The sequence below is a fragment of the Antedon bifida genome, chromosome 1 (assembly GCF_963402885.1).
Source record: "Antedon bifida chromosome 1, ecAntBifi1.1, whole genome shotgun sequence".
Classification (NCBI taxonomy): Eukaryota; Metazoa; Echinodermata; class Crinoidea; order Comatulida; family Antedonidae; genus Antedon; species Antedon bifida.
Window position 1 is genome coordinate 19,361,126 of NC_136226.1, and position 20,406 is coordinate 19,381,531.

Below are 20,406 nucleotides of genomic sequence, written 5' to 3' on the forward strand. Positions count from 1 at the left end.
GGGCCATCATTATTGCATCAATTCCATTTAGCTGTCGATCAGTGTCTTCTAGGCAATTCGAATTTCCTAACGGAATTAACATCCTGTTGCACATAACTTCCTTCAGGGAGGCTCTAAATTCATCTGCCATCGGGTTATAGCGATGACCCCCTCTCCCTCTGACAATAGAAAATAAGTTCTCCAGGCAATCTTGATTTAGTCTGCCTGTGAGTATAAACTTAAAGGCGTGATTGTTGATTAATTCGTCATGCAACCCGATCATCGCTTTGATCGTCAGTAGCCAGCCATCGATACATGCAATCTGTTTCGTCGAGCCGTCACTCACCGTCCACGAAGATATCCATTCGTAACATTCTTTCCAGAACTGGACGTGAATAGACGTAGGTGTAGCTGCCCGTCTGTAGATGTTGGTATTCTGTATGCATCTGGCATTGCATGAATCGAATAATTTGTCCATTGTGCTGATGAATTTGGCTGTGTGTACTGCATCTGGTGGCAATTTTCCAAGCGATGCATAGGTCATGATCCCAGATGCAACACTGTTGCTGAGGACCTGCGTTGCCAGACATACTCGCATGGGGGAGAATGGAGGGAGTTCAATATGCTTGGCAGTCAATTTTTGGGGCAATTCGTAATGGCAAAATGGAATCATTCTTATAAAATTCCACTATGTACTCCCATTTAATTGTATTGCCATCTACGACAAACTGATGGTGCTTTAAGTTGTTTCGAACACTCTTAATTAAATGCGGTGGGTCGAACAGCGTATACACTTTGTGTGTGGTGTCGGTCGTACGTTGACTGTGAAGAAAGTAGGGCTTAGTCTTCTTTATACCTAAGGTATGAAACATCCTTCTGTTGTTCGAACCCTGGTCTGCTATTACAGCTTTAACAATTAGTCCAGTTTCAAAAAGCCGAGTGAGACACTCTTTCAGAAGAACGGTCTGTGTGTCACCAGACGTAGCGCCATTTGCTAGGAAATATCCAAGTGGCTGCTTCCATCTAGATGTCATACTCCTAACCATGAACACTAGCGCCTGTGTAGCAACCTTCTTTGTTGTGCCAATGTTCCCATAGTCTTCTAACCCTTCCATGCAATCTTTATAACGATTGTATTTGATGGCAGCTTTCAGGGACATTTCATCAAGGGACACGGCCACCACACGTTCACGTTCATTGAATGTTGCACATCGAATTTTTAATGATGAAAAAGTGGCATCATTAAATCCTGGTTTCACTTCGACTCGTTGTAGCCACCTTTTCAGTGTTCTTGGGTGTGGAAGGACAAACATCTTTCTACAAAACCTGTAAGCCCTGGGACCTTGGAAATGCAACGCCATTGAAAACAAGTGGTCTTTCACTGTATAACGACGGCCCTTTGGTTTCTTCTTGCCAATTCGTAGTTGACCGGCAAAGAAATCTAAGGCATTAGTACTCATGTAGCTTTTAGCTTTCTGAATTATACTTTCGATTTGATCACCACCTGCTAGTTCAATGATGGTAGACTGTATCTTCTTCATTTTTGCTTTAAGTCGGCATACCCTCACTCGATATTTCGAAGTACTGGCATGTCTTGACGTTGACGGACATGATTGTCTAGCCGGCGTCTCATTTAAGGGTATCGGTATATCTGGAAATAAAAAGGGAACACATGCATCTGTGATTGAGAATAATAATAATAATAATAATTATTATTATAATATTAATAATAGTAGTAGTTGGAATCAGTCATTCAGTTATCCAATCAGTCAATCTATACTTTAATAAATAACATTTTGTGAATATATAGGGTATATAATGCTTACTTGGAACTTGGCACTCATCTTCAGTCTTGTCTTGTGTTGGTGAAGGAGTCACGGTAGACGTCATAGCATAGTTATGATCAGAATGATGACGGGGGGCCCCTACACAAAAACAACAATTAAGAATAAGTACCAAGTCACACAACGAAATATTAAATGCCAACATAACTTTTTGTTGACAGGCCAAATACGGTAAGTATAAAAAGAGAACATTAATGAACGATATGTTTGTATCAGGAAGAAAATAAGAACTTTCACAATTTAATTATTATTGTAATGTATTTTATTAGTACACTAGTACTATATTCACTTACTTGTTTCACGGTGAACAGTCTGTAACTTTCGAACATTAAGTAATTGTTTTCTGGAGTTGGTGTTAACTGCCTCCGAGTGTCTTGTGGGTAATTTACGCCGCACTGTTACTTGGTGTGGTGGATTTGGGACATCAAATATTGTAGGGACTGCATTCCATACAAGTCTTCTTGTGACCATCAGTATTTGAGATTCTTCGAAATGAATATTGCACAAGTGGCAATTACGGTGTAAATAGGAACTTGGTTTCCTTCTCAAATCCGCGCGTCGTGTGTTCTGGGCCCATTTTGCACACCTGTAAATTAATAATTGTCTAGTGAGTTTTTGCTTTATCATAATTAACGTTTACGTAATTATAGGACGTCTACGTGCATGCTAATTGATTTTCAAATTGGTTAGGGCCTAAAATCAAATACTTAAGCCTAACCTAAAACCACTAACTAACGGTTGAATTTCATAAATATTAAGTATAAGATTCAATCAAAAATTGTTTGTTAGGGCTACTCAACGGATAAGTAATATAACCAGGGAACAATAAAAATAGTGTAATTTCACTGTTATTATAACTAATGTCCTAGCCTAATAATGATAATAATAATCATTTCATGCGTTAATATACTGTAATGTACGTAACGGCTAGTAAACGAAATAAAATAACCATGGGACAGAAAGCAAATATTAACCATGAGACGGAAAGCATGAAATAATTAAGATCACAATTTGTTTATATTAAGTATTATTATTATTATTTCTTTAATGTAAAAAGAGGGACTACAGCGACATGCCAATTGGGCTTCTTATAGTCTTTCGACCAAAATTTTACTTATATGCCAACAATTGTAATGATATATAGGGCCTAGGCCTATTTGGTCAATAAATGTTTCTTGAATTGAAAGTTTTAAAAATTGTTTGTTAAGGGTACTAAATTTTAAAGGATAAGTAATATAACCAGGGAACAGTGAAATTAGTGTAATTTCACTGTTATATAACTAATGTACTAGGCCTAGGCTAGTAGTAGCCTAATAATGATAATAATAATCATTTCATACGTTTAAATAATAATTATTAATAATAGGCCTACCTAGCCTAGTTTATTAATATATGTATAAATTGAATACAGTAAAGTAAGATTAGTCCCTACATAGTATATGTTAAGATGTAGGCTACTTATTTAATTACATCCCATAAATTTACCTGTTCTTGTCTTTGGGAAAATTGTAAAACTTAAGTTCTGGGTTGGCCTTTGAATTGCTTTTACAATTAATTGCAGCACAGTACATCCCTCCACTTTTTCTCTTTTCATTCATTGTTTCTTAACCATACAAACTTTGGCGCGAGTCCTCAATCCCATTTTCTAAAGAATACTGCGATCGTCACGCAAAAGTTCGTTACTTGTTTAAGCGAGGGGGCGCACTATAATCCGACGCTTCTAAAGTGTTACGCGTTAACGCGGGTAGTGTCACATCTTTAGTATATAAGATCTTTGATTATAGTCAGTAATAAGTGTCCAAAGGCAAACAATTAAAACAACATAACAGAGTTAACTACCAAAGTATACTTCTAAACATTACAAAATATACATAATAATGATACTTTCTAAGTACAAGTACATTTGAAGTGGAAAATTGTTCTATAAATTAACCTTTTTTGCTTTAAAAGCTTTAATAAAGTTATCTACCAATTACACGTCTAACATTAAAACATTACAAAAATGTACATAATAGTAATATTACTATGAAAACACTTTATAAGTACATTTGACATAAATTGACTCATAAATCCTTGAGTTATTATAGTAACTCAATGGTTTAAAATCAAAACCAAGCAGTTACCACGCCGAGTCATTCATTTCCAGCTATAAGCAAAGTGATACGATGCGAGTTGTATAGCGCTCTTTTGGTATTTGAAGTATAGAAAGTTACCAGTCAATAGTCAATTTACCGCTTTTCCAAGAAGGGATTCCATTTATTTAGATAGGTTTATAGAATAAATTCTTCTTGTTAAACCTTAATTTTTAACTCATTGACAAATCGTGCAATATTTGGCCTAATTTTTCTCATTTTACAATAGTATGAGTGTCGGCATATTAGTAAAATACTGCTTCACTTTTTACTAACTTGTATATGACCGTATCTTGATATCAGTTTAATCTAGCTAAGTCAATTTTTCACAGTATATTCCTTATGGCCAGGAATCGATGTGGTTATGTTTTCACGGTGCGCAATAAAAAATTACGTGGTCTACGCACGATTTAACAAAATCACGTCTGTAATCATATCTTCACAAGCATGAATCACAATTAAATAAAATTTGGTACTAATAAATTTCAGGGCATAAATCATCATATGGCAATACAATTACGTGCGTAGCGCATGTAACGCATGCGTACGCGCGCTTAAAATTTTCCAAATTGTTTCCAAACGTTTCAGGCAATTTTAAGCGTTTAAAAAATTGCCAAGAGTGCGCAGATTTTTGCACGCGTACTGCACGTTAAATGTTAATACGCACTCTTTCTGCCCGATTTCTGTTTTCTTGACTTACTTTTCAACTCGAAATTACGTTATACGAGCATGTCAAAAGTGACTACGCACGTGTAAATAAAAAAAAATAAATGTTTTTAAACATTTTCAAAATTTTCAGCAATTTCGGTCAGTTGGTCGAACGGTTGGTCGGTAAACACTAACTTGAGCACGCGACTGCAGCCATCTATATGGCCTTGTTATAGATTGAATATACTAGAGGGTGAGCGAGCGAAGCGAGCTCCCCCTCTAGACGAAGTGTAGACGATGGTTCTCGGAATGATAATGACTCGGGTAAAAAGGTTTTAGAAGGACGTTCTCCTTGTACGTTTTCTGTCGGTTACCATTATTGAAAATGCTTGACATTCGTAAAACCTACTCTGTTTCACAGTGTCTTAAATGATTAATAACATTTTAAAGTATAGTGTTTATTGTTTGGTAGGGCCCTTATAGGGCGGAGGTAGGGAGGCGGAGTTCATTTGAGGGAGGTGCTTATTCGAGGAATATGTTTAATTTTTAAATTTTAATAATATGGTAACATTTATAATCAAATGAAATCCTCTAATAGATATGAAAAGTGGTAAAAAAGAAAAACAAATGCTTGGTAAATTGTAGATAACAGTGCGATGAATTCTACTACAAATAGTATAATTGTGTTATTATAAATGTGGATGGACGTTTATTAGATAGTTGGGTTGGGGGGGGGGGGGGATTATTATTCAAAGTGATGTCTTATTGGGGAGGCGTTTATTCAAATAAATACCATCCTAATAATTAATACATTATTTAATTTAAACATCTTTTGAAACTAACTTCCGCGACAGAGTGGGCCGTTTCGGCCCAAGAAGGAAGACGTTTTAGACGGCTTGCAACATGGGCAGACATCCCGGTCCTAACAGGACACAGATAGCCTAGTTAGTTATTCCTGCCAGCTTACTCAATAAAACTCGGCTATCGGGATTTCACTCGATTTTAAGCAAAAATCATCAAATCTCCCTATTAATTAATGTTATAATACTATTCCCCACAATATATTCCGATGCTTTATGGCGTATATTTAGTTTGATCTTTATTAATTTGCAGTATAATTTCTATTTTTTAACTACTGTACCTTCACATGCGCGGTCCGAAAATAAACAAAAAAAGTAAAATGGCTATAGCCACTAACGGCCAACTTAGTTGAAACCAGGTTGTTGCAAGGTGAACTCATCGTGAACCCGGAAATTACTTTGACCGCGTAGAATTGAAATTGAGTTAAAAATCTACCGTTGAAATCATAAATTTTGTTAAAAAACTCTTTATAATATCTTCCTAAGATAGAAATATGAAACAATATCGTAATAGTGAAAACTAATGTTATCAAATTTACATTTCACGATACATCTGAGATAGATTAGGTAGGTATCCAAAGCAGAGACTTGTACCGAAGTTTTTCTATTGTGCTCGCCTATGTCAGAATTAACCATAATTTATACTTTTTCAGGAGGGTCGGGTAATTTCCAGAGGAGATAGGTAAGTTTGGATAATAATAAAGACTTAACCACCGTGATTCTTCCCAAGCAATTACATTTCTTTTTTTACCAAATATTCATTGTATTTTTTTACGATTTAATAACTTCTTCATAATTCCACCACTTCATATAGAGATTAGTACTGAACAAAATGCCTAGTGAGTTAAATCCATTTTATATTATGGTTTTTACATATTGTTGGGTCACTTTGGTCTTTACATGATTTTAACCCAGACAGCATTTGTTTTGTTATGTTAACTTGTAGCCCCGAACATTTGGAAAATATATCGAGAATCCTAAATGCTTCTTCCTTTGACTTTTCTTTACCGTCGTCCGCATACTGAGATATTAGCAATTGATATTCCTTTTTAGTTTCAGATGTCATTAAGGATAACATTTCTGCGCAAAGAAGAAACAGGTATGGGCTCAGTCCATCCCCTTGTCTACATCCTCTTACAATTGAGAATGACTCAGAAGTGAAACCGTTAACCAGGACTGAGGACCTTGCATCTTTGTATAGTATTTAATAGATTGTCTGAAGTTCAAATGTTTAAGAACAGAGTTAACGAACGTATGAGCCAATGCATGAACCAATACAAAAACACACACAAATTCTCCCTTCTTTCTGTATGGCTCTGTGTGTGTTTTTTGACACAAACTGCGCCGCCAACGTTATTAAATTTCATTTGTAATATTTTGCCTTTATTATTTAATATTATTCATACCCTTTTTAGTATATTAACAAATAGGCCTATATCCACGACACTTTATTATTTTATTTAGTCATCAAAGCATGCATTATGAATTTAAAATATTACATAATTGTTATTAATAGGACATAGATGGGATGTTTTGTTCCAAAATCAATCAATCAAACTTTATAATGTATTAGCGCACGCGCGCAATATTCTTTGCCGCAAGTACTTCTGTACGCTGTGCACATCGATATTTCAACGTCAAATATGTAATGACGTTTTAGTCAGGTACAAAGAGGTATTCAATGTGCAATTTGTGATGAAAGTTTGCAACTTGTCTAAATATCTTTAGTGGGTCAAAATAAATCAGAATAACATTATTGCCCAATCTGTAACCCCGTGAGGGGGGAGTCTTTTATGGGCCTTTTCAAGATAGCGGCCAAAATATTCAAATAGCTTATATCTTCGTAATGGCTGGTGTTACAGGTTTCATTTTAGTGTCAAATAATTCACAACATATATTCACTCTAATACAAGATCTATTCCTCTCGTATACAAAAATTGCTAGATTACCAAGAAATTATTCATTCCATTGCGATTAACAATATATTTAATTTATAAAAACTTCACTGTGCTTTGACAAGAATATGTGTTGTGTATGTACTATATTAGATTATTATTTTTTATATTAAATAATGTTTTTGAACACATTTGCGGCCGCCATCTTGTTGGTTCCCCCTCCTGTTGGAATAACTTTTCAATCTGGAGTACGCCCTCTAGCCTTATTACACCTCTCTGCGCTACACAGGATTTACTAGATGCCTCACACAGCACTGGATGACACCAAACAGGATTTTATGGACGCCTCACACAGCGCTGGATGACGGAATGTTGTGATAGCAGCCAGTGATTCCCCATATCGTCGTTTTTTTTAGTAATTTTGTAAAATTGCGACCCATTCGCATGGTTCTTTGATGATTTTAAAGACAAAACAAATCCAGGTAGCTCTATAAACAAAAAAGCACCGAGTGGTGAAAAGTCATAATAGTGTAAACGGTTGAAAAGATTGGCATTTTTTATTTTTGCCCTCGTTTATAAATTGCAAACATTTAAAAATGGGAAATTATGCAAAACAAATAAAAAAATAAATGAAAAACAGCTAGCAATATGCCTGTTTGGTCCCAAACTAGTTTATATTTAGAGAGGGCGCATTATTAAGAAAATGACGTCATTTTAGGACCATGTGAGGAGGTATCTTGCATTAGAGAGGAGAGGATGTATGATCACAGCTAGTGACTTTAATTATAGGATATTGACATAGGCCTATATTGTTTAATTTTTGATATTTACCTGAATTGTTTATGTACTGCAGATAGCGGGTGACTTTGCTATTTTCGGTAAGCTGCATTCCGCTACATTTATTGATCAATAACTCATTCAGATTTAATGTTATTAGGCCAAGTTCTATTAGACGCCGTTAATTTCAGTTATGTTACCTAGCTAGGCCTAGGCCTATATATATTGATGAGATATGGCTTTGACATGTTGTACCTTAATTTAATCATTTACTAAGTATTAGTATTAATAATTCATTGTTAAAGTTACTGCATTAAGCACCTGGATACTATAGTTATAATAATCTTCGCAAAACTTTATAGTTCATGTGATCATTTTTATTGATTTACGTATAGCTGTACAATGGAAATGTTTTTGGCATGTAGGTGTCGCGTCGTTGTAGGAGTTAACCGCAAGGATTTTGTTATCCGTTGCTATGACGACACGGTTTTGCATTTTTAATTAGCTTAAGGGATCGTCTTTTATATTGTTTGTTTTAACTTAAATACAAAACTCTTCAGGTTGACGCTTAAGGAGCCACATATATTGCTAGACATGCATTTATAGGTCATTGTTATGTTTTGTTTTAGTAATCTGGTTCACATTCAAGAAACAGGAATAAAGGAGCACCTTGGGTGTTGGACTTGAATAACGAATATCACTCGCATTATTTTTAGGGCAGTTACATTATTACGAAAATAACATAAGGTAGGAGATTTCTATTACTATGTCAACAACATCATCAAGACTCACGTCTAAATCAAGTAGAGGGTCAACTACTTCACTCAGATTGAATGCAGCAGAGGCAAGGGCCGATGCTGCTGTGGCCAAGGCAAAGGAGGAGTTTAGGATTAAGAAAGCTCTTGCTGCCAAGGCTAAACTCGAGGCAGAGGCAGAGTTAGAACTGCTTAATATCAGAGAAGAAGCAGCTACATCCCTAGCAAGAGCAAGTGCTCTGGATAAAGAAATAGATAAAATAGAGGAACAAGACGAAGAATTAAGTGTCAATTTACCAGTTGAATCAGCCCAAGACCGGATGAGACGATTCATTGTAAACGATAGGATCGAAGAAGATTTAGAATTACACGATAACGTACTTGAAAATCAATACAATGAAGATGGGCAAACCAATGAAATGAAACCAGTTAAGCCTTGTGCCCCAACCGATGATGCGATGAACATGCTGATCCGTCAACAAATAGAGATGGCAAAAGCAATTGTTACAAGTCAGCAGAAGGCCCAGCTGCCACGACGGAGAATTAAACCATACAATGGTGAGGCAACAGAGTACAACGCATTCATAAAGGCATTCGAACACGAAGTCGATAGCAAGACAGAGAGCAATAGTGAAAGACTGTATTACTTGGAACAGTTTACCATTGGAGATGTGAATAAATTAGTAAGGAGTTACATGCACACAGAAGGTGACAAAGGTTACGAGGAGGCAAGAAAGGCGATTGGCAAAAGGTTTGGAAACAAGTACAAAATGACAGAAGCATACATGGAAAAGGCCCAATCAATAGACGAGATTCGTTCGGAAGATGCAAGTGCGTTAAGCAATTTTTCTTTGTTTCTATTAGAGTGTCGAAATGCAATGGAAGATTTGAATTATCTGTCTGAACTTAACCACACAAAAAACATCCAGATGTTAGTGGCAAAGTTACCGTATAGGCTAAGAGGGAAATGGCGCACTACAACAGACTACATACAAGAGGAAAAAATGAGAACCGTTACATTCGATGACTTTGTTGAATTTGTAGAGAAGCAGAGTAGGATTGCCAATAATCCTGTATATGGTTCGTTAAACTCAGAAAGGGCAAGCAAGCCCCAACGTGAGAAGACTCAAAAGCCACCCAGCAAGGGAAGCTTCTCGACAACCAAAGAAGATGTCATTTGCCTTTATTGCAAGGAAACCCACAACCTAGAAAACTGCAGCAAGTTTGATGGGCTGTCTAGAGAAACCAAAATTGAATTTCTGAAGCAATCAAGAGGATGCTTTGGCTGTCTCCGTATAGGACACCGTAGCAAGGAATGCAGGCAACGGCTCGAATGTAAAACTTGCAAGGGAGCTCACCCGACATCCCTACACAGAGATCCGATTGCTAACCAGCCGCCGAACGTTGGATCAGCCTGTTCAACAAGAGGCGAATGTACTCTCGCGATTGTACCAGTACAGGTTACAGCGAGAAACGGGAGTCAGCCGATCAAGACATACGCATTCTTTGATCCGGGAAGCAGCATATCATTTATATCAGATGAACTACTTCACAAAACAGGAGCCGAGGGAAAACGGGCCAAACTAAGTATTGACACAATGGGAAATAAACATACTATGACCACACGAATCATAAAGGGATTGATGATCAGCAGACTAGATGGTCAAGGGAAGGTGGAGTTACCAGTTGCCTATACTAAAAACAGACTTCCGGTTTCTAGCAGACATATCCCAACCAGTGAAGATATTGCAAAATGGCCACACCTAAAAAACATAACAGCGACGAATATTGACGCTGGAATTGGCCTGTTAATTGGAAACGCCGTAGCTGAAGCGTATTGCCCACTAGAAACCATTACTGGACCACCTAATGCACCACATGCTACTAGAACTAGGTTGGGCTGGCTTATATGGAATTTGGTTCGAGAAGGCAATGACACAGGCCAGAGTCAACCAGCCAACAGAATTGATGTTATCAGTATTGCACAATTAGAAGAAAACCAACGTTTAGAGAAACTAGTGAGAACGGCCACTGAACTAGATTTTCCTGAGAGAGGACTTGTTCATGCAAAACAACCGTCGAGAGAGGATAAGTTGTTCGTTTCAAAGGTCAACAATAGCATCCGTCTCATTAATGGACACTACCACATCGATCTGCCATTTAGAGAAGAAACGCCAATACTTCCTAATAATAAAGTTTATGGCAGTAAAGAGACTGGAATGCTTGAAAAACAAACTGCGTCGAAACCAGGAGTTCCAACACGACTACCAAGAGTTTATGAGAAAACTTATACAGAAAGGATTTGCTGAGAAGGTAGACAATATCGAACCGACGATAGGAAAGACCTGGTACATACCTCATCATGGAGTATATAACCCACACAAACCAGGGAAGATACGTGTTGTCTTCGATTGTGCAGCCAAATTTCAGGGAACATCTCTCAACAATCTATTACTCCCAGGACCCAATATGACAAACAGTTTAGTAGGAGTCTTACTGAGGTTTCGAGAAGACCCAGTCGCTATAATGGCCGACATTGAGGCCATGTTTCACCAAGTGAAGGTGCCAGTGAAAGATAGAGACTATATTATGAGATTTTTCTGGTGGCCAGAAGGAGATGTCAACCAGCAACCAGTGGAGTATAGAATGACAGCACATTTGTTTGGAGCAGCGTCTTCTCCTGCTTGCGCCAATATGGCTTTAAGACAAACAGCTTTAGACAATAGACCAAGTACAGAAGATGAAGTCTCGCAGACGTTACTACGCAACTTCTATGTTGATGACTGCTTGAAGTCAGTTGGATCAACATCTGATGGTATAAATATGGTAAAAAACCTTAAGGAACTCTGTGCAAAAGGCGGGTTTAATCTAGCTAAATGGACCAGTAACAGACGAGACGTCATCAACTCTGTTCCAGTAGAGAACAGATCAAAGGAACTACAAGCCCTAGCATTTAAGGAAGAAGGAATTCCAAGCGAAAGGGCACTTGGAGTGCAATGGGACCCAAGGAGTGACTGTCTATGTTATCAGCTTTCGAGTATCACAGAGCAGCCATGTACTCGAAGGGGCATATTATCTACAATAAGCTCGGTGTTTGATCCTATGGGACTGGCATCGCCCGTGATGTTAACACCTAAGATTCTTCTTCAAGAACTAATCAAGAAAGGCAAAAATTGGGATAATCCAGTTGAGGGAAATGAATTACGTAGGTGGAAACGCTGGCTAGAGAGCTTACCTCTAGTTGAGGAATTGCGTGTGCCCAGGTTTGTTACATGTAAACTTAGAACCGACCAAGAACTTCACGTGTTTGCGGACGCAAGCGAAAATGGTTATGGAGTTGCTATATATGTGCGGTCGCAGGTAGGAGAAACAATCGACAGTAACATACTTTATGGACGATCAAGAGTAGCACCTCTTAAGAAGATGACGATTCCCAGACTAGAATTAACCGCTGCAACTCTAGCAGTTAAATGTGCAAGTCTAGTTCGAGAAGAAGTTGACACCACATTCAAAAGAGTAATATTCTGGACCGATAGCATGCTAGTTATAAACTACATAAGAAACAACAAAACAAGATTTAGCACCTTTGTAGCAAATAGGTTATCAATCATTCACGAAGGAAGTGAGTGCGAGCAGTGGAGACACGTGGATACTGCAAATAATCCTGCAGACATAGCTTCACGAGGTATGCACTTAAGCAAGAAGGTGGAGGTTGAAATGTGGCTAAAGGGGCCGGTGTTCTTAAGAAACAAAGAAGACAAGTGGCCAAAGGGAAACCTAGGAATGGCTTTGCTGTCAATAAGTGACCCAGACGTAAAAAATGCAGCAGCAGCAGCAACAGTTAATTCATGTGATTATATTGAATCATTGTTTGGAAGATATTCTAGTTGGAGCAGGTTAAAGGTGTTTGTCGCTTGGATGCTTAGAGCCAAGGGTAATTTAATGCAACGTTGCAAAACCCGTACACCACCAAAGGGAAGAGTAAGAAGGATTGAACCCATAACGAGCTCAGAGCTTGATGTCGCTGAGACAGAAATAATAAGATATCTGCAGTCGGAAACTTCAAAACTACCTATGGGCAATGACACATCTAAGTTGGACCCCTTTAAGGATGAAAGGGGAATCATCAGAGTCGGTGGAAGTATAGCTGGAGCATCTATACCATTAGAAGCTAAACACCCAATATTGCTTCCAAAAACATCCATAGTTGCTGGTATAATAATCAATGATATTCACCAACGCATGGGTCATGTAGGAAGGAATGCCGTACTAGCAAGATTCAGAGAGAAGTATTGGGTGACAAGAGCACTTAAGTTGACAAAGAGTATTCTCTCAAGGTGTGTTACTTGTCGTAGGTATAATGGACGTTTGGAGACCCAGAAAATGTCTGAATTACCAAAGCAAAGATTAATGAGCGGAGAGAAGCCGTTTACCAGATCTGGAGTTGACTACTTTGGTCCAATAGAAATCAAAAGAGGAAGGACAGTCTTAAAACGGTACGGAGTTGTGTTCACATGCTTCAATACACGAGCGATTCATCTAGAAATGGCTGATTCGCTAGATACGGACTCCTGCATAAATGCTGTAAGGCGATTTATTGCCAGACGAGGTGCTGTAAGATACATGCTGTCGGACAACGGAACCAATTTAGTAGGAGCCGACAAGGAGCTAAGAAAGGGAATGAAAGAATGGAACAACACTCAGATTCACGCAGTATTAAGACAAAATGGAATTGATTGGAGATTTAATCCTCCAGCTGCCTCTCACCAAGGGGGAGTCTGGGAAAGAATGATCAGATCAATAAGAAAGGTGTTATATGGATTGTTAAAGGAGCAGACAATAAAACTAAATGATGAAGGTCTGAGGACATTGTTTTGTGAGGTGGAGGCGATTGTTAACGGACGGCCATTGACAATTCTGTCTGATGATCCTAAGGAAGATCGCCCACTTACGCCGAATCACCTGTTACTGGCACAAGCAGATTATATACCTGCTCCAGGTGTATTCAGTGAGGCAGATGTATATCGTAAGAGATGGAGACAGGCGCAATACCTGGTTAATGTATTCTGGGCAAGATGGAGGAAGGAGTATTTGGCGACATTGATGGAGCGTCAGAAATGGTTTAAAGAGCGTAGAAATGTGGATGTAGGAGACATTGTTATAATTGCGGAGAATTCCCCAAGAGGACAGTGGCCGATGGCAAGAGTGTTGGAAGTTTATAAGGATGCAAGAGGACTGGTGAGATCTGTTAAGCTGAGAACTGCAAGCGCTGAACTGGTACGGCCCATCACGAAGTTGGTTGTGATTCTGGAGGCAGAAAGTCAGTAGTTCAGATGCTGTTTAATAGATTGTTAAATTGTTGTTACATTAATTTATTTATTGTTAAATTGTTAACTATGTTTGCTAATGCCTTAATTCAGTATAGCATTAGAGGGGCCGGGATGTTTGGTCCCAAACTAGTTTATATTTAGAGAGGGCGCATTATTAAGAAAATGACGTCATTTTAGGACCATGTGAGGAGGTATCTTGCATTAGAGAGGAGAGGATGTATGATCACAGCTAGTGACTTTAATTATAGGATATTGACATAGGCCTATATTGTTTAATTTTTGATATTTACCTGAATTGTTTATGTACTGCAGATAGCGGGTGACTTTGCTATTTTCGGTAAGCTGCATTCCGCTACATTTATTGATCAATAACTCATTCAGATTTAATGTTATTAGGCCAAGTTCTATTAGACGCCGTTAATTTCAGTTATGTTACCTAGCTAGGCCTAGGCCTATATATATTGATGAGATATGGCTTTGACATGTTGTACCTTAATTTAATCATTTACTAAGTATTAGTATTAATAATTCATTGTTAAAGTTACTGCATTAAGCACCTGGATACTATAGTTATAATAATCTTCGCAAAACTTTATAGTTCATGTGATCATTTTTATTGATTTACGTATAGCTGTACAATGGAAATGTTTTTGGCATGTAGGTGTCGCGTCGTTGTAGGAGTTAACCGCAAGGATTTTGTTATCCGTTGCTATGACGACACGCTTTTGCATTTTTAATTAGCTTAAGGGATCGTCTTTTATATTGTTTGTTTTAACTTAAATACAAAACTCTTCAGTTTGACGCTTAAGGAGCCACATATATTGCTAGACATGCATTTATAGGTCATTGTTATGTTTTGTTTTAGTAATCTGGTTCACATTCAAGAAACAGGAATAAAGGAGCACCTTGGGTGTTGGACTTGAATAACGAATATCACTCGCATTATTTTTAGGGCAGTTACAATGCCTAATATGCGTTTCAATGAAAGATATTAATTGACGTTAAATGAAGATTTGTGTATGAAGAATGTCAATAAAGATTAGTGAATCTAACAAATAAAATAACGTCCACTTTATAGGAAAAGAAGACAAACGAAAATCAATAGCCCCCTCAATTTGACATAATTTGGAAAATTAATATTTGGACAGACTCACATATTTTGGATCTGCTTAGCGCCCTCAAGCTGACGTATATTTTGCACACAATCGGGTATTGTTTTATTTGTTAGAAGCTACAGGTTTTTGTTAATTTATGAGCTACTATGATTATGATTTTGCTAAGCCTATGTTTTGAAGGTTACAGAATAAAAACAACTTTTGAAATACAGTTGGAAAGTGATGACGAGAATACATCAACATGTTGGTGATAATATATGGGACCCACAATGATTATTACCCCAGGAGGTACTGTACACAAGAAGATATTAGCGATGTACTGTAACTATTGTTCGCGTGATGAACCTAAAAAAATAAAATATTCTAAAAAAGTTCGTTAGACGTAGACATTGTAAGATATTTTTCAAATCCTAAAGAGAAGCATGGCCAACTTTCAGTTAAGCATATTCCAATCAAATACATCATTGATAAAGAAAGTAAAGCAATTTAAAGCAACATATCTTATGCGACTGAATGGATGGTTACTTAATACACTGGGGACTAACACTACTTCACCATAACTGGTCTGGATTTATGTATACTGTATGTATCATCATGCGATAACTGGACAAATCCACGATAGTTTTTGCCGATCATCTTAATTATCCAAATAACATGTTCTCTAACTATTTGCATTAATTTAACTCGTTGATGGAAGGTTATTATGACTGGCAGATTAGATGGGCAGATAGATATACATTTGTGCATAAATGCAGACCAGTTAGGATGACTAGTGTTGATCTCCTAGTGTATTACCATGTAGTCAGTAAGTTGTTGTACTTTAAACTGCTTCTCTTTATGATTTGGAAAATATCTTTATGTCTATGTAACTTCTTTATCTTGTTTGTTGGTTTCTTCACGCAAATAATAGTTACAGTACATATCTGGTATCTTCTTGTGTACCTCCTTGGTCGTAATCAGAATGGAACCCGGTCTTGTGATTAACTCATGATCGATAGTACATATTGAGGATCGTGATAACGATAGATCAGGCGGGGATCTCTTGGAGACTAGACGAAAGGGATTGTACTTAAATGTTACTAATTATTGTGCCAGTTTGATTGGGAATTTTAAAACTATTACTGTATTTAACATTGTATGCACCACACACTGTATGCAAAAAAAATGCAACAGCTAAAGCCAGTGGAGCAGTAGCCTTCAACTAATAAGTTTGCTCCTAAATGGAATAAGAAGAAGATCTGATCACTTTCCGACTCTGTATATTAGAATGCTGAATTTTTATTCTGTAACCATCAAAACATAGACTTAGTTATCAAAATCATGTCTTCATTATGTATAGGAGCTAAGAAATTAACAAAACCTGTACTTTATGGTGGCCATTTTGAAAACCCAATGGTGGCCATTAAGTGAACTTCAAAATAATGCTGTAATTGAAATCCTTGACCCTTAAAACATATACATTACCACCAAAATCACTTCCATACACGATGTGAAAGCTGAGATATGAGCAAAAATGTGTATTTTTATGGTGGCCATTTTGAAAACCAAAATGGCGGACATTGAGTGCATTTCGAAATGCTGTTTTTCCCGATTTCTTGACCCTCACAACCTACACTTTGCCACTAAAATCACATCCATACACTTCATGTTGAGATGAGTACAAATCTGTATTTTATGGCGGCCATTTTGAAAAATGCGGACATACAGTAAACTTCAAAATGCTGTATTTGGATTCCTTGACCCTCAAAACATATACTTTGCCACCAAAATCATATCCATACATGATGTAGAAGCTGATATATGAGCAAAAATCTGTATTTTATGGCGGCTATTTTAAAAATCCAAAATGGCGGCTTGCTCTAGGACAGATGAGCTGGAACTTTTTTTTGGTGGATATATAGACCCTATATAACACAAATCAGTTGAGAAACACTTGTTTCTAATTTTTTCCCAGATTCGCCCCTTTTTAGTCGCGTGTAACGCGACTCTACAGCTCACTATGTCGGTCGGTTGGTCGGTGGTCAGTCGATAAACACTAACTTGAGCACGCGAATGCAGCCATCTATATGGCTTTGTTAAACTTATAATAGGGATACTAATTGCTTTTTCATGAAAAAGTAGTAATAGTAACAGTTAAGTACTGTATTATTGTCATGGAAAATGTACCATTTCATTAAAGGTTGGATGACGTAACTAGTTTACCTTGATTGAAATGCCATTGAACTTGAAAAAGTAATTCAAACTGTAATAATATGCCAGAAGCACAGAATAGAAAATGTCGATACAAATTGGTTTTATTTGCCAAAGCAACCTATTCAGAAACTGGTAATTCTCAATCAAAAAACACCATTCACAAAATTGAAAACAATTTGTTGTGCGTGTGACCATCTCATTTTGCACTTTGGGTGTGAACGAACGGATAATTTAAAATAGAAATAAGAAAGTAATACCACTGGTTCTTTTAATGGATTCGAATTTCAAATCAATAGTGTACTGTAATGTAAGTATTGTATATTGACTTACAACAAACAAACATATATCCTCTTAATTGATATATTGCCTTACAATATTGAATATACAATTTTATTAGTAAGGCAATTTTTTCTTTCGATCCCATTTTTGCTAAAGTGAATCTGAAAATCACATTTGTAGAAAAAAACTTAGTTTGTCACTTATGAAAAGACAAAATAAACAGTTAAATCCAACCAAAAACTTCCAGTCAATGCGACTATTTTTGCTTTAAATTACATTTTTGGTCAAAGTGAATAACTATTAAGTGACATTAAAATGCAAACAATATATCTTTTTAAAAGATATATTGTTTGCATTTTGTACAGTTAAATTAACTGTACAAAATTAAAGCACGTAATAACTTTCCTTTATGCCTATTCAAATCAACCTAAACTGTAATGATAATATTATCAGAGCTACAACATTACACCAATGAATTAACTTAGTTGAAGCCTATTAGAATGAGGAATAACAGAATATTAAAGATGCGTTTTCCACATCGAGCAGACCTCAGTCGCTTACCATGAGATCTTTACTACTAACATCATCAATTAGATTAACTAGATGGTACGCTCGCTTCGCTGGCGTACCATCTAGGTCGTGCCCACAGATGGTTCTCGAATACACAGTAATTTCAGCGTAACAAAACTGGCGATTTCAAATGTACGTACCGCAGGACTATAATACATTGTCGTTTAAAGAAACGAATAAATAGACACGATGATTTATGTAGTCAACTAAAATTAGCACCCTGGGAGTTACTTCCGAAGGAGAAACTTATCACAAAAGAAACCCAATTTGTGTTTTGTATGTAACATTAGGGTTGAGGGATGGGAAAGCGGATAGGTACAAAGAGGAACAATTTTTAAATATATTCTTTATCCACTCAGTAACGAAATATTTTTTCATGTTTTATAGGCCTATAAATAATATACCTCTAAATACAGTAAAACATTTGCTATTTAATACTTTGTTAAAACTGTCACTGTCATAATCGATTGAAATATTAAAGTACATGTCACGATACACCACTACGACGTTTATATTATTGGTAATTATTAATTAATACAAACGTTGAGAAAGAATTGTCAGTATAAAGTTTATTTGTATATAATAATGTGTTTATATATCTAACAGTAGAGCCTATCCACAATCTCAGTAATAAAGATTATTTGTATATATTTTTATATTACATCTAACAGTACGAACATGCACAGTAAGAAATGTTCGATTCAAATGAGGACCAAAAATAGTTAATAGGTATTTACAGTATTGTCAAAGTATTGCAAGTTTATTCTCAAAGGGCCCATATATTTACCTACCGTATGTGTTAAACCAAGGGCTCATAAATTTACCTACTTGTGTTAAACCAAACTCTGGCAGACTGAGAGATTGGGATGTTCCATTCATCGCAAATCAATACATTTGTATAATCGTATATTAAATCTATCAAAATAGTATTTTTTTAAGAAAATCGGCCTGTCTTCAACATTATGATGCTGTACTCTAGCTGTTCAACCGGTTTTCAGCTATTAACAAGGCCAACAGCCATTAAGTCGCGTGCTACAATGCATAGTGATACCGGACCGACAGACAGACCGACAGACAGACCGACAGACCGACAGACAGGCCGACAGACCGACCGACATAGTGAACTATACTGACCGAAATTACTGAACATTAAAAAATGTTGAAATGTTTAAAAACATTTATATTTTTTTAATTTACACGTGCGTAGCCTGTCACTTTTGACGTGCTCGTATAACGTAATTTCTAGTTGAAAAGTAAGTCAAGAAAACAGAAATCGGGCAAAAAGAGTGCGCAATAACATTTAACGCGCAGTGCGCGCGCAAAAATCTGCGCACTCATGGCAATTTTGTAAACGCTTAAAATTGCCTGAAACGTACTCTTATTTCATCGAAAAAAAAATTTGAAAATTTTAAGCGCGCGTACGCATGCAGTACTTGCGCTACGCACGTAATTGTATTGCCATATGATGATTTATGCCATGAAATTTATGAGAATTGTGATTCATGGTTGTGAAGATATGATTACAAACGTGATTTCGTTAAATCGTGCGTAGACCGCGTATTTTTTTATTGCGCACCGTGAAAACATAACCACATCGATTCCAGGCCATAAGGAATATACTGTGAAAAATTGACTTAGCTAGATTAAACTGATATCAAGATAAGGTCAGAAAGCGATAAAACGCATAGTGATACCGGACCGACAGACAGACCGACCGACCGACAGACCGACCGACATAGTGAACTATAGAGTCGCGTCCACGCGACTAAAAACAATTATCGTAGGAGGAGATAGGAAAACGCGAAGCCTCCTCGCATTTTTGTGGCGGGTATATCAAGATGGACATCCATTAGACAGTGTATACCACGATCGGAAAACACCCCTATTTGGGGCAAATCGTTGAACTTAAATTCGTTTTAATCGTCAATAACTAATTATCTAACTTAATTTAATTAGTAAACAGGGTTACATCAGGTGGTTAAAATCAGTACCGAAAGTACGAACCAACTTTATATACCATCGAGTAAAA

At 36.9% G+C, this 20,406-nt stretch overlaps 2 protein-coding genes across 2 annotated transcripts; one reads left to right on the forward strand and one right to left on the reverse strand.

Annotated features, from left to right (window-relative positions):
* Window positions 1–1,728: 1,728 nt before the first annotated feature.
* Window positions 1,729–3,378, reverse strand: LOC144852678 (uncharacterized). Its single transcript, XM_078710624.1, has 3 exons — window positions 3,309–3,378; window positions 2,117–2,409; window positions 1,729–1,904 (listed from the first exon to the last, which is right to left on the reverse strand). The coding sequence occupies exons 2-3, from the start codon at window positions 2,292–2,294 to the stop codon at window positions 1,729–1,731; spliced, it is 354 nt and encodes a 117-aa protein (XP_078566750.1). The 5' UTR covers window positions 2,295–2,409; window positions 3,309–3,378.
* Window positions 3,379–8,901: 5,523 nt separating this feature from the next.
* On the forward strand, window positions 8,902–15,177 carry LOC144852688 (uncharacterized). Its single transcript, XM_078710636.1, has 3 exons — window positions 8,902–10,998; window positions 11,087–14,557; window positions 15,086–15,177. Exons 1-2 carry the CDS (start codon window positions 8,902–8,904, stop codon window positions 14,216–14,218), a joined length of 5,229 nt encoding a protein of 1,742 aa, XP_078566762.1. The 3' UTR covers window positions 14,219–14,557; window positions 15,086–15,177.
* Window positions 15,178–20,406: the final 5,229 nt, after the last annotated feature.